This window comes from Dama dama, chromosome 5 (genome assembly GCF_033118175.1).
Source record: "Dama dama isolate Ldn47 chromosome 5, ASM3311817v1, whole genome shotgun sequence".
NCBI classification, from domain to species: domain Eukaryota; kingdom Metazoa; phylum Chordata; class Mammalia; order Artiodactyla; family Cervidae; genus Dama; species Dama dama.
The window spans coordinates 36,055,637-36,068,344 of NC_083685.1; the positions used below are offsets into that span (position 1 = coordinate 36,055,637).

At 38.7% G+C, this 12,708-nt stretch overlaps 1 protein-coding gene across 2 annotated transcripts in view; it reads right to left on the bottom strand.

The window, feature by feature from the left end:
- The window catches only part of TRPC3 (transient receptor potential cation channel subfamily C member 3), a 70,933-nt gene that overhangs the window by 19,198 nt on the left and 39,027 nt on the right, over positions 1-12,708 (bottom strand). For both annotated transcript variants that reach the window (XM_061142285.1, XM_061142284.1), the window contains exons 5-9: positions 11,026-11,242; positions 9,039-9,272; positions 6,402-6,666; positions 2,213-2,408; positions 766-975 (exon numbers count right to left, since the gene is read on the bottom strand). In XM_061142285.1, coding sequence (XP_060998268.1) covers positions 766-975; positions 2,213-2,408; positions 6,402-6,666; positions 9,039-9,272; positions 11,026-11,242 — 1,122 coding nt within the window. The remainder of the gene's footprint in view (positions 1-765; positions 976-2,212; positions 2,409-6,401; positions 6,667-9,038; positions 9,273-11,025; positions 11,243-12,708) is intronic.

Consider the following 12,708-nt stretch of genomic DNA (forward strand, 5'->3'; position numbering starts at 1 on the left):
TTTATGGAGGTAACACTGCTATCTCATGGGCTCCCAGGCTATTACAGCTACAGACCATTTTCACAACTTTCAGGAAAAATTGTTCTTTAACACCATACATTTGCTCCTGTTTCACAACCTATTATTTGAGGTTCTGCCCGTATCCTCTGTCTCCTATGCCAATTCTGTCTCTGAAAATAAAGTTCATGATAATAAAGTGCTAGCATGAAACTCATCTTTGTTAAAATTAAAGTATGACTCAGCCAGGACAACCCAAATACAAGCCATTCCTGATTATTTATAAAAGGGAGTTTTAATGGTTAATATTTGGGGGTGTTCTTAAGCCTGCATAAATTTTATGACATTAAAGGAAAGAAAGATTATTTAGCTCAATAATGGATTTCTACAAATAAGAAGAATATGGTGGTGGTGAACTATATATACAACCAACAGAAAAATTTAAGATGAGAAATATGTAACTTAGAATAACAGTTGAGAAGCATGGAAAACACACAAAGTATTTTCTGACAGTGACTTTTAACAAGTTAAAGAAGTTTTTTGTTTGTTTTTATTTTGGTAGTTTACATGAAATTCTGACTGAAAACAAAGCATAGACTAAGTGACTTCTTGAAACATTATGAATATTTTAAGTATTAGTCTATGAAGGACTATGGAGTGGACAGTTACTTTCAACATCTTCTAAGGTCACGCACTGAACAAACATCAAAAGACAAGGAGAAAGACAAAGCACTTATCTTCAGGTCTCAGCAAGCTTTTGATACCTACCCTGGACTTGGAGTTACCAATTCCCATTTCTATATCCTTCTGTAGTCTTCGCCTTCTGCATTTGGAAAAGTTAATGATCCGCATGATGAAATAAACAAATGACTTTGGACTAGGAACTAGACTGAAGGGTGGAGGTAATGTTTTCCCATCATCAAAGTAAGATAACCAAAGTTTCGAGCGAGCAAACTTCCATTCTACATCACTGTCATCCTGTGTCACAAAGATAGAAAAAATATGACAACTGATTTTACAAACTAAAGATTCTAGTAATTTATTCCAGTAGGATCTTATAATGACCCTACATCATGCTTTGAAATAGAAAAAGTGGTATATGTACATTTATCTGCATATAATCTCTATGGGCTATATAATATTCCAAGCATTGTTCTCAAGATACTCAGTTTTTTTTTTCAGTTTTCTCTTCCATATTCCTGTCTGTACCCACTGAAATTTAACCATAATTTCCTGTCCCCCATCCAAAAATAAAATAAAACAAAGCAAAAAGCTCAAGAAAACTTGAGGGTCAAGGAAGGATGAAAAGATTAATTCCCCCCCCCCCCCCACAATTCTGCATATTCAACAACATTTCCCCACTTTCCTTCCTCATCCACACCCATCCAAGACAGACTGTATATATAGCATACTGCACTCCAAGAGCGAAGGAGAAAAATGGCAGAATTCAAATGAATTGCACTTTGAAGCTTACGTGTCTTCAAAGGTCACATAAGGCCCTCAGAGGCCTGTTCCTGTCTTATAGCGCCTTCCATTCCCAGTGCTGCCCCCTGGTGGTGGAAACAGCCATTCTAACTGGTAGACAGATGGAGAGAAGAAATGAAGAGCTGGTCCATGGGTGGAAGAAGTTGGCTCAGTCATTTCATCCTGTCCAGGGTCTACCATTACCACACTGAAGCAGGTGTTCAGAGCACCACAGTTTTCATCTCTGGAGTATCTAACTTCTTTGAGAACACTACCTTACATATTTTTGAAACACAGAGACTCAGTGAACTTAACAAACAGCAAAGTACTAAAAAGATCCAGGACACTAAACTGGAGGAGATAAGAAAACATACACCGTGATGAAGAAAGGTACCAAATCAAGCTCAATCCAAAGCAAAAATAGATTTCTAGAATACTAAAAAGTCTGACTGCATAAAGAACATCATTAACGTTTGAGAGACGTCCAGTAAGTCCTCTACCAGGATCTTTCAGATGGTTCTGAGAGAAGGCAGCATAATGGTAAATCCATGGGAACTCCGCTGTGCTCCTGAAGACACTGGAAGGTGCATTACCAGCTATCCAGATGGAAAGCGCAGAGCAGGGTCCTGCTTGGTGTTAAGGCTCTTTGTAGACAAGGGCAGGATGTCCGCCATGGGACACAAAAGCAGACGCGGTGTGCTAGTAGAATGAAATGGTAAGGACAGACACTGTGGGTAGAAAGCAGGCTTACCTCAATCTCTTGATACGAGCTATTAATCATAGCAATGAGCATGTTGAGCAAAACAACGACCATAGTTACATTATATATTCCATATAGAACATATCCTATATTCTCTATGAATTTGTGATCATACTTGAGCACGACAGAAGTGACTTCAGACAGTCCAAATATTGACCAAAACAAAGTCTTGAAACTTTCTTCTACACTGTTGAAAGAATAAGGTACACAGTAAATAAATGAACAGTTTTCAGTGTGAAAAAGTCAAAAGTAAAAACAAGTTTTGGTCTGAATGTTGCACAGATAGAAAACGCTATTGTCAAATATCATAATACCCCAAGTATAATTATTTTGGGCTTCCTTGGTGGCTCAGTGGTAAAGAATCCGCCTGCCAAAGCAGAAGACACGAGTTTGATCCCTGGGTCAGGAAGATCCTCTGGAGGCAGAAATGGCAACCCACTCCAGTATTCTTGCCTGGAAAATCCCATAGACAGAGGAACTTGGTGGGCTACAGTCCATGGGGTCACAAAAGAGGCGAACATGACTTAGTGACTGAACAATAACACAATTATTTTATTATGATATTTAACAGAAAATTTTCTCTCAGCTTTTTAGAAACTGGTGATTAAATGGTGCTGATGCCTAGTATTTCCAGGAGTTATCATCAAGTGAAAATTTTCTGAGCTTGGCAGGTGAAAACTGAAGTAATGCCCTGATACCCATTCCTTTCTCCTAAAAGGATAGAAGTTTGGGGTTTGATTTTGCAGGCGGTTTAGAATTTTAAATCAGGTTTTCTGGAACAGAACAAAATAGGGATTAAAATTATATACCCACTTCAAAAAAATTATGTACAAACTTATTCTTTGCAGCATGGCAGCAGGGAAGAATGAAAACTACCAAAATATCCATCAATAGGAAAGTGGATAAATAATTCTGGTACATCTACAAACAGCTATGCAGCCACTGAGGAAAAAACAGACCTAGCTTCATATGTTTATATAAAATGATGTCCAAGATATATTATTAGTGAAAAAATGAGATGGAGCAAGTCTGAAATAGTACACCATTTAAATAAAAAGAGGGGTATACAAATACTTATATTCTTGTTTACGTAAAAAATACCTCTGAGAGCATTCAAAAGAAACCATTGCCTCTGGACCTAAGGTGAAAGTGTTAGTCGCTCAGTCATGTCCGATTCTTTGCAACCCCACGGACTGCAGCTCACCAGGCTCCTCTGTCCATGGATTTCTCCAGGCAAGAATATTGGAGTGGGTTGCCATTTCCTTCCCCAATGGATCTTCCTGACCCAGGGATCAAACCTGGGTCTCCCACATTGCAGATAGATTCTTTACCATCTGAGCCACCAATGACCCCTCTGGACCTAAGGAGAATTAAGAGACTGGGATCCAAGGCTGAGGAAGGGAACAGGCTGTAGATATTACTCTACATAGATTTTTCACTACAAGAATATATCATCTACCTAAAAACTATACTTCAGTAGAAGTGAAGAGACGGGAACAAAATTAAGAGTTCTGATTCTTTTCTCTTAATTTATATAATCTACTTCCTGATTCTTCCAACACAGCAATTAGCAAGTAAACCCTCACAGACTAATTACATGCTTGGATCCCTTAAATGAACCTTGCCTGAATTTGGCTAGTTTTGTCATATAACCAAGCAGTAATCACTGATCTGTGAACTATAAGAATCATCCTTAAACAATTATACATGTAGAATTCCATTAAAAAGGAGAGTTCAAAAGTAAGTCCCCCTTTTTTGTTCGAAGAAATATGTATGGAAGTAGTACTTTTAAAATTTGTTAGAGTCTAAATAACAATTTTATAGTTTTGTGGGTTTTAATGCTAGCTTATTGATTCATTCATTCAACAAACACTGATGGAGCACCTCATATGTTTCAGTCATTGTGTTAGACCCTAGCGACAGAGGTTTGAATAGAAAGGTTCCTATTCATGTAGAGTTAATCTTTATTATTAAACATTTGATGGTGAAAACTAAGAAAAACTATAGTCTCTTTCCCTGCCATGAATTTAACAGCATCACAAAATGCCCCCACCCCTTCCTCTTGGTCCTTTGCAAACCTTCTCGCCTCTGACGCTGGGAATATAGATTCCCAAGAATCCATACACGTGGGGAGAGGGGGAGCGTGAGAAGGGAGAGGGGGAGAGTGAAAAGGAGAGGACATGAGCAGCTCCTGGCTCCTACTGTGGGCAAGAGACTTTATATAAATTATCTTCCATGTCCTCCCAACAGCCTGATTCAAACCTTATTGTGCTTATTTTAAAAACAAGGAAGCTAACACTGAGAAATGTGAAGATAATTAATCAAAAGACCACAGCTAGAAAAGAGCAGACGTTGCATTCACATCCAGGCCTGTTTGATTTCCAGCCCATGTTCTTTCCACTCTACCGTGCAGCCAGGTCCTCACACAGAGCAGTGATGCCCGTGTAGGGTACAGAATGAGTCCTCCCAGAGGTCCGAGGGATGCCACTTGTGCGGGACTTCCCTGGTCCTTTCCCCTCTGGGTCCAAACAGAACTTGCTTTTCATTACAACAAAGTGAGTTTCAGTTCTCTTTCACCCCTATTATCGGCTCTATAATAACTACTTGGAAAAATTAATTCCAGAACAATTTAGATGCCTGGAAGGGCTTGATAGTCTCTTTTAGTTTACAGGGAACTCACTGAAGGTCTAGTTTGTTTCCAGCTGTGGCACTCCAGGGGACGGAGGGCTCAGAGGCAGGCAGGGGAGATTTCCGCTCTCCTCACCGGGAAGGACCACAGTACAGACAGACAGACGGCCTGCCTTCCTGACCACCGAACAGCAACAGGCGAGACAGGGTCTGGCAATGTGGAGGGAACTTACAGGGACAGTACCTAAGAGAGTGAGCGCGGGGTGACTTCGGGAAAAGGCGAGCCTGCAGTGCAGACCCCAGTAGGACCAAAGGAAGGAGGTGTGCTACTGCAGGACATCGGCTGTGATTTCTTCTTCCTCAGCTCCCTGCACTGATTAATGATACATGAAAACAAAAGCCAACGCTCCTTTTTTTTTTTTGAAATAACAGTAATGGGCACAAAATGATGAAACTAAATTTATAATGTAAGAAATATCCAGTATTAAACAGTTACTACCCAATTCTCTTAAAACAGCTAGTTTCATCTAGGATTTGACCAAATTTTGATCCATTCTGTGATCATACACTAAACTCAAAGAAATGTAATCTCACACAAGTACTGTTTCTGGTTTGGGGTTTTGGGGTTTTTTTTTTTTTTTTTTTTTGGTTTTATCCATCCCTTTACTTTTCTTTCTTTCTTTTTTTTTTTGAGGTAGAGTTGATGCACAATATCACGTAAGTTTCAGGTGGTAGGGCACAGTGATTCATGATTTTTAAAGGCTATGTCCCATTTGTGGTTGTGATGGAATACTGGCTGTTTCTCTGTGCTGTTCAGTACATCCTTAAGCCTATCTTACTCCCAGCAGTTAGGACTTCCCTCACCCCACATTGCCCCCCAACCGGTAGCTACTACTTTGTTTTCTGTACGAGTGACCTTTTTTGTTGTTGTTATATTCACTAGTTTGCTCTATTTTTCAGATTCCACATATAAGTGATATCATACACTTTGTCTTTCTCTGTCTGACTTATTTTATGTAGTGATTCCAAGTCCACCCATATCGTTGCAAATGACAAAATTTCATTCTTTCTTATGCCTGAGTAGTATTTTATTTTACACACACACACACACACACACACACACAGCTTCTCTATCCATTCATCTGTGGATGGAAACTTAGGTTGCTTCTGTATCTTGGGAATTGTAAACAATGATTCTATGAACATTGGGGTGCATGTATCCTTCTGAATTAGTGTTTTTGTTTTTTTCAGATATATACCCAGGAGTGGCACTGCTGAGTCATATGGCAATTCCACTTTTTTAAAGAAACCTCTATATTGTTTTCCACAGTGGCTGCACCAATTTACATTCCCATCAACAGTGCACAAGGGTTCCCTTTATTCCATATACTGGCCAGCATTTGCTATTTGAGGCACTAACCATTTTTAATGGATTTTTCCTGCTCTTAAAAGCATCTTTGTTACAATTATTGAAAATAATTTTTTTTTACTTCATCTAAACTTGTTAGTATTTCTGTTAATCATACATTTTTTAGTAAAATGTTTTACTTACGTGGTAAAAGCAGCATTGACTTTAGCCCCAAGGTAATAAGAATACAGTATGAACATGCCAATCATAAAGGCAAGAAACACCATAATAAAAAGGACCATGAATTTGAATATGTCCTTCACAGTCCTTCCCAGGGAGATCTGCAAGGGGCCGAAGCTCTCATTCGCCGGGAGGATATAGGCGATTCGAGAAAAGCTGAGCACAACAGCTATGGCATAGAGGCCTTCCGATATGATCTGAGGGTCAGAAGGGAGCCATTTATCTCTGGCTACAAGAAGAGAGAGAGAGATTAAAAATGGAACTTTCTATTCACGGCTAACTACACAAAATACCTTAAATAGGATCTGACTTGTAGGTAGGTGGTTTTTATCTCAGTTGAAACTACTTCACATTTAATTAACTGTCCAGACACTATTTTTCATATTAAACTAGAAACACATGAATTCTACATTCATGTGGTTTCTTTTAATGGAGGAAATACTATCAGACTTCACATTGAGCAGAAATAGAATGAAGTACAAAAGATGAAAAAAAAGAGCTGAAAATGCTTCATTAAGTTCAGACTGTGTCCATGACAACAGAACAACTGATTTGATTGGTTTGTCCCCTCAGTTACCAGGTTTATCGACCAGCCATTTTATCATGCTATGGGCTCAGTTGGCACACATGTTCTTTTCCATATTTCTTGGGGAAACTAGTTTATCTAACAGCTTATGCAAGTAAAATGTCATATCACAAAAAGTGAGAATGTCGCTGAATCACAATAGGGCTGTCAGCATGATGTCTGAGCAACATTGCTGGTCCCAGGAAAGCATAAAATGCTACTGAAGTGCAAAAATCTTGGAGACAGATTCTAAATGAGGACCCCCAACACTCCTTTCAAGGTCACTTCAGTAAGTTCACAGCAGACAACTGGATACTCATTTCTCTGGAAGATCACTTAAACATTGTGTGGTTAATTCTGTGCAAACTGGGTCACTCCCAGAAGGATGGTGCATTGCATATATTTCTGACAACAACAAAAATGAACATTTATTGGATGTTTAATACATAGCAGACACTATGCTTTCAATGATCTTATGGATTTGAGGTAGTCACTCTCTTCTTAAAGATGTAGAAATCAAGACTTAGGTTAAAACCTGGATCAAAATCGTAATAAGGAGTGAAGCCTAATTCACAAATTCCCCTTCACAGTCATAAGCACACGTGCTGCTGCTGCTGCTAAGTCACTTCAGTCGTGTCCGACTCAGTGCGACCCCAGAGACGGCAGCCCACCAGGGGATAAATTTAAATAAAGAGGCACTGAAATAGTTATGATATCTGTTACACACAAATACAATCCAAGCTAATTCCTTAATTATAAACGGTATTCATTTATTCATTTGATCTGGCCTCACTGGTATATAAAAACTTCTGCTTGGTGACAAGAAGAGGTAATGTGTTTCAATTTCACAATCTGTAAAACATTAATATCTTCATTTTATTTATTTATATATTTAAAAACTTTTAATTTTATACTGGAGTATAGCCAATCAACAGTGTTGTGATAGTTTCAGGAGGACAGCAAAGGGACGCAGTCATACATCTACATGCATCCATTCTCCCCCAAACTCCCCTCCCCTCTAGGCTGCCCCATAACATTGAACAGAGTTGCCTGTGATATACCTATGTCCTTGCTGGTCATGCATACAACCATGATCATGCATACACCTTCATTTTAGAGCAGGCACACAGTCTTCAACAATGTTAACATGCATTGGTATGCATCACGATGTACTTATAAAGAGTCATTCCTCACAGTCAGAATGCATTTAAACTCTGTGCCTAAATGTCCTTATTTGTAAAATGAGGCTTACATAATAACTGCTAAAGTCTTTTCCAGGTTTAAGATTTTGCAGCTATATGAAAATTAGCTCACTGCGGCTCCCCAGTTAGGCCTTAAGGGAAGGAAGGCTAACACTGTTTCATATCAGTGTGCAGTGGGCTGGGATGGCATCAGTGTCTGTGCACACCAAAGGTCCCTGGGTATCTCCCTGCTCTCATGGCCTAAAGAAGACTGGCAGGAACTCCACCCCATGGTGTACTTAGAAGCACAACATCCTCCCCAGCATTTCTGCCGGTTCTGCGAAGCTTTACGGGCTCATCATCGCTATAGCTCCTATTTCCTGCCTCTGCTGAATTTTTGCTCACTTCTGTTACAGCAGTTTTTAGCACTTTTTTTTTTATTATTTTATCTCCTCTACCCCAAGCTCTAAGGGACTCATCTTTCACATTAAGCAGTTTATCAAGCTATTTTCTCCCCCTCATTATGACAATTTCATGTCCTAAGAATATTTAAGAGTAACTATGTTCTTTAGCTTAAAGGTGATTTTCTCCCACCTCAAAATATCTCTTTTTTTCTAGATGTGAAAACTGAGGCAGAGAGAAGTAAATTAATTTGAACAAGGTCACACAGCAAGGGAGGGTCAGGGTCTTGATATGAATCCAGTTTTATACAGCTCGAAAGTTCAGGCTGTCTCCATTCTCTCTGTACTTCCAACACGCATTTCATATTAAACATACCCTTCAGGGGCACTTCCTTCCAAAATGTGATTCCAATACCTTCTGAGACATAAGAGGACTCTGCACCTGATAACTCACCGTAAGTGAAATACTGTATCTCTGGTGGGAGTGTAACTTCACTGAGGTCGCTCTCTTGAACATAACTGTCCACATACTGTTGTGCTTTTGTCGCCTGAAGGAAAGCCAGGAATCTGGCCGTGAAAGCAGCGATGAAGATGGAGAGCATGCCAAAGTCTAGGACATTCCACAACTGCAAAATGTACTCCCTGGGTCCTTCCAGCCAGAGCTCCTTGCACTCAGACCACATCATTCCTGTCACAAGACACACATGTTACAGACAAGAGTTTATATCTTGGATTGAGAAGCCATGATTTGGTCCATCAGTCCCCATATTTAAAATGCCCCGTGTGTAAAGCATGCCACTGGGTACCATAGAGCACTGACTTGATATCGCGCATAGAAGGGCTGGGCAGAGTTACACGAGAGAAGCTTTGACTAAAGGAATGATTCACTCCCCCAAGTTAGATTTTGGTGAAATAGAGTTCTAAATGTGGCACCAGAAATGGTGCTACTCTTATGGGGGTAAGGAAGGAGGGAGGGAGGGAAATAAGGAAGGCTCTTCAAGGCAAATGATTTTGCCCCATGAAACACATGGAGGAAAGGAGAAAATTCATCTTTATAAAATGACAATGGTTAATTATCAAATAATGGTGATTACTAGAGAAATAAGCCCTTAATTGAGAAACCTATTATGCACTTTTAACAAGAACAGTTTTCCAATCATCCGGGAACACTTCCCTCATTCCCCTACCCTCTCATCTCATCTCAGCTTCATGATGAAAAGGTGAGGAATTAATGGAAAATTAAGGAGGCGGCCCTAGGGCATTATGAAGAAACTGAAAGCAGAAAATGTTCTGGGGAAGAGGACAAAATATTTCAATTTAACAACTGTTTCCAGGTGGCACCAGTGGTAAAGAACCTGCCTACCAATGCAGGAGGCGTAAGAGATGAGGGTTTGATCCGTGGGTCAGGAAGATACCCTGGAGAAAGGTATGGAAACCCACTCCAGTATTCTTGCCTGGAGAATCCCATGGACAGAGAAGCCTGGCAGTCCATAAGGTCGCACAGAGCCGGACATAACCGAAGCAATTCAGCACACACACATGCCTGACTACGTAAGGGGAAAATACTGTAGAGTTTTTAAAAGAAATGTAGTGGCTCAAAATAAAATTCATAAAACAATTACTTGACCAGGTGAAGACCATAGGAGTTAATGAGAGGAGAAGCAATCCATTAATTCAGGAATTGAGATGATACCAAGAAACATGCTGGGTGAAATAATACACAGAATTGACTTGGATTAGTGATCAATCAATAATATGGTTTCAATCTCCATTTTTTTTTTAATCATATTGCTTAAAATGTTTACTTTAACACAGCTGCTGTTCAAAAACGGGCTATTGTGGGACTTCCCTGGAGGCACAGTGGTTAAGATTCTGTTCTTACAATGCTGGGGGCACAGCTTTGATCTCTGGTCAGGGAAGTAAGATCCCACATGCCTCACAGCTCAGCCAACAAAAAAATGAAAGAAAAAAAAAAAATCCCCAAATGGGCTATTGTGAGATGAAGTAACAAACATTCCTAAAATGGAAACTCTCCTTAAAAAAACCTCTGAAAATAGAGCAATAAATGTTCTTTAATCATCAGTTAATGGCCACTAGGTTATTGCAGAACTATTTCAATTAAATGTTTGATCACCACAGTGAGTCACATTTTAAAAATTGCATTTTATTCAATAATTGAAGTTAGATTTCTGAAACATGATATTAATATTAATGCATTTATAATTAAGCTCATGTTACTCATAAAATTTGTATTTAGTGGTAAGGAATATCTGTCGGCATCATCAAGCTGCCAAATTATTCCATTACCTGCTATTCTGTTTATCTTACAACGGTAATGTTGTCACCATATAACATACCACAGAATTTTAAATAGAAAATGGCAATCATGATATAGATGCTATTTTTGGTAGAAATTAGAATACTCAAAATAAAAGGCTTACCAAGAACCCAGACCATAATGAGCATTTCAGTCCAAGTGAACTGTGTGGTTTTCACCCTGAAGATCTGTTTGGGATAGTCGATAACAGTGATGTTTGGCAATGTGGTGATTCCTTCAAATCTGTCTGAAGCATTGAAAACAAGCAGGCCCAGGAAGATGATGAAAGAAGCAGCATGTGCTACAAACTTCATAAAAGGACTTCGCAGAATTTTCCCCAGCTGTAATGAGGCAAAAAAACAAAACAATCCAAAACCTTTAACTTTAGAAAATCTGGCTTCCACTTATGAAAACTACTATATACACAGGATAAAAAAAAAAATGAAGCGAGAACACTCAAAATTCTGCTTTTGTTCTGAAGAGCTACACATTGTGAAAATTACTCCTTTTAGGGGGTGTTTCCTTTAAGAATAATTTAAGAAGCCTTCAAACTTCATTGTTTCTAAATATCCAATTTGTCTTAGGATGTACTTCATTCACAGATGCTTTTCTGTAAATTACAAGGCATGTACTTGTTATTCTTATTTTTATGTGAAAGACTATGCACTGTCAAGGTTTTTAGAACCTAGGAAAAGAAACTCCAAATTTGTAATGTATATTTTTTTATAACTGAAATGTTATGATGAGCTTGTTGACTCATTCATTTATAATTGAAATGTTATGATGTGTTTGTAGCACATTACAAACCCTTTGAAGATAAAAAAATACTTACTACCACGGAAGTAAATTTTTGTTCTCATTTCTAAATATTCCAAAATCAATTTGTACTCTGTACAATATAAAAAGGCAAAAAATATTATAACCAACATAAATACTTTATCTGTTACTATCCAATAAAACAGAGAGATACCCAGTAATTAAAACCTCTAAGTAGGTTAACTTAATTAAAAGTCATCCCTGGTTGTGGAAAATCATATAACCAGTTAAAAAGTATTTTTAAAGCTTAGTTTATAATGATTTTAAGGTAACTCTTTTAAAATCCCCTGTGATATAATGTCCTTAAGAGCTCTGTGTTCTAGTGGAAGTGAAAAACAATTCCTCTGTTCCAAGGGTTTCTGCAGTCTAAGAATTAGGTATATTTGGTAGATTCATCAATAAGTTCTCTATTCTCAGACCCTACTTTCCAACTCAGCGTGTGACCTTAAAAAGCACCAAGGTTCACATTTAAAAGACTGTAACTTCAAACAAATGTTTTTGTATATCCAGAACCTTAATTTGATGTCAACAAATAACCAAAGAATGTCAAGCATTTCTGGGGTTAGACATGAATGCACACAGACAAATGTCACATTTTCCATATTAGACATAGAAAAATAAACCACACATTTACATATCACTGCGCTGTTCCACAGCTGCAGAGAGGGCACGTCCGGGTAGTTTATCCATAGCACAAAGTGATTTGCAGGGAGCTGCCAAGACTCTTTCTTTTAAAGGCTGATCTTTGAAAATGTTAAGTAACATGAAAAAAACAGCAGTCTGCCTATCTTAAAAATGGGATACATGTGGAGAATTCTTACTATACCATCTTTTCACCACAGGATAAGTGGTGTATGGCAGGTATAAAGGCGGGCTCCAGGAACAACTCAATTCCCTCCTTTCCCTTCTCTGCTGGGCAGAGTCCACCACATCCTCAGCTGCGCTAAGAGAAAAAAGAATGGACTTCAAGATGCCTACTTCAAACCCAATA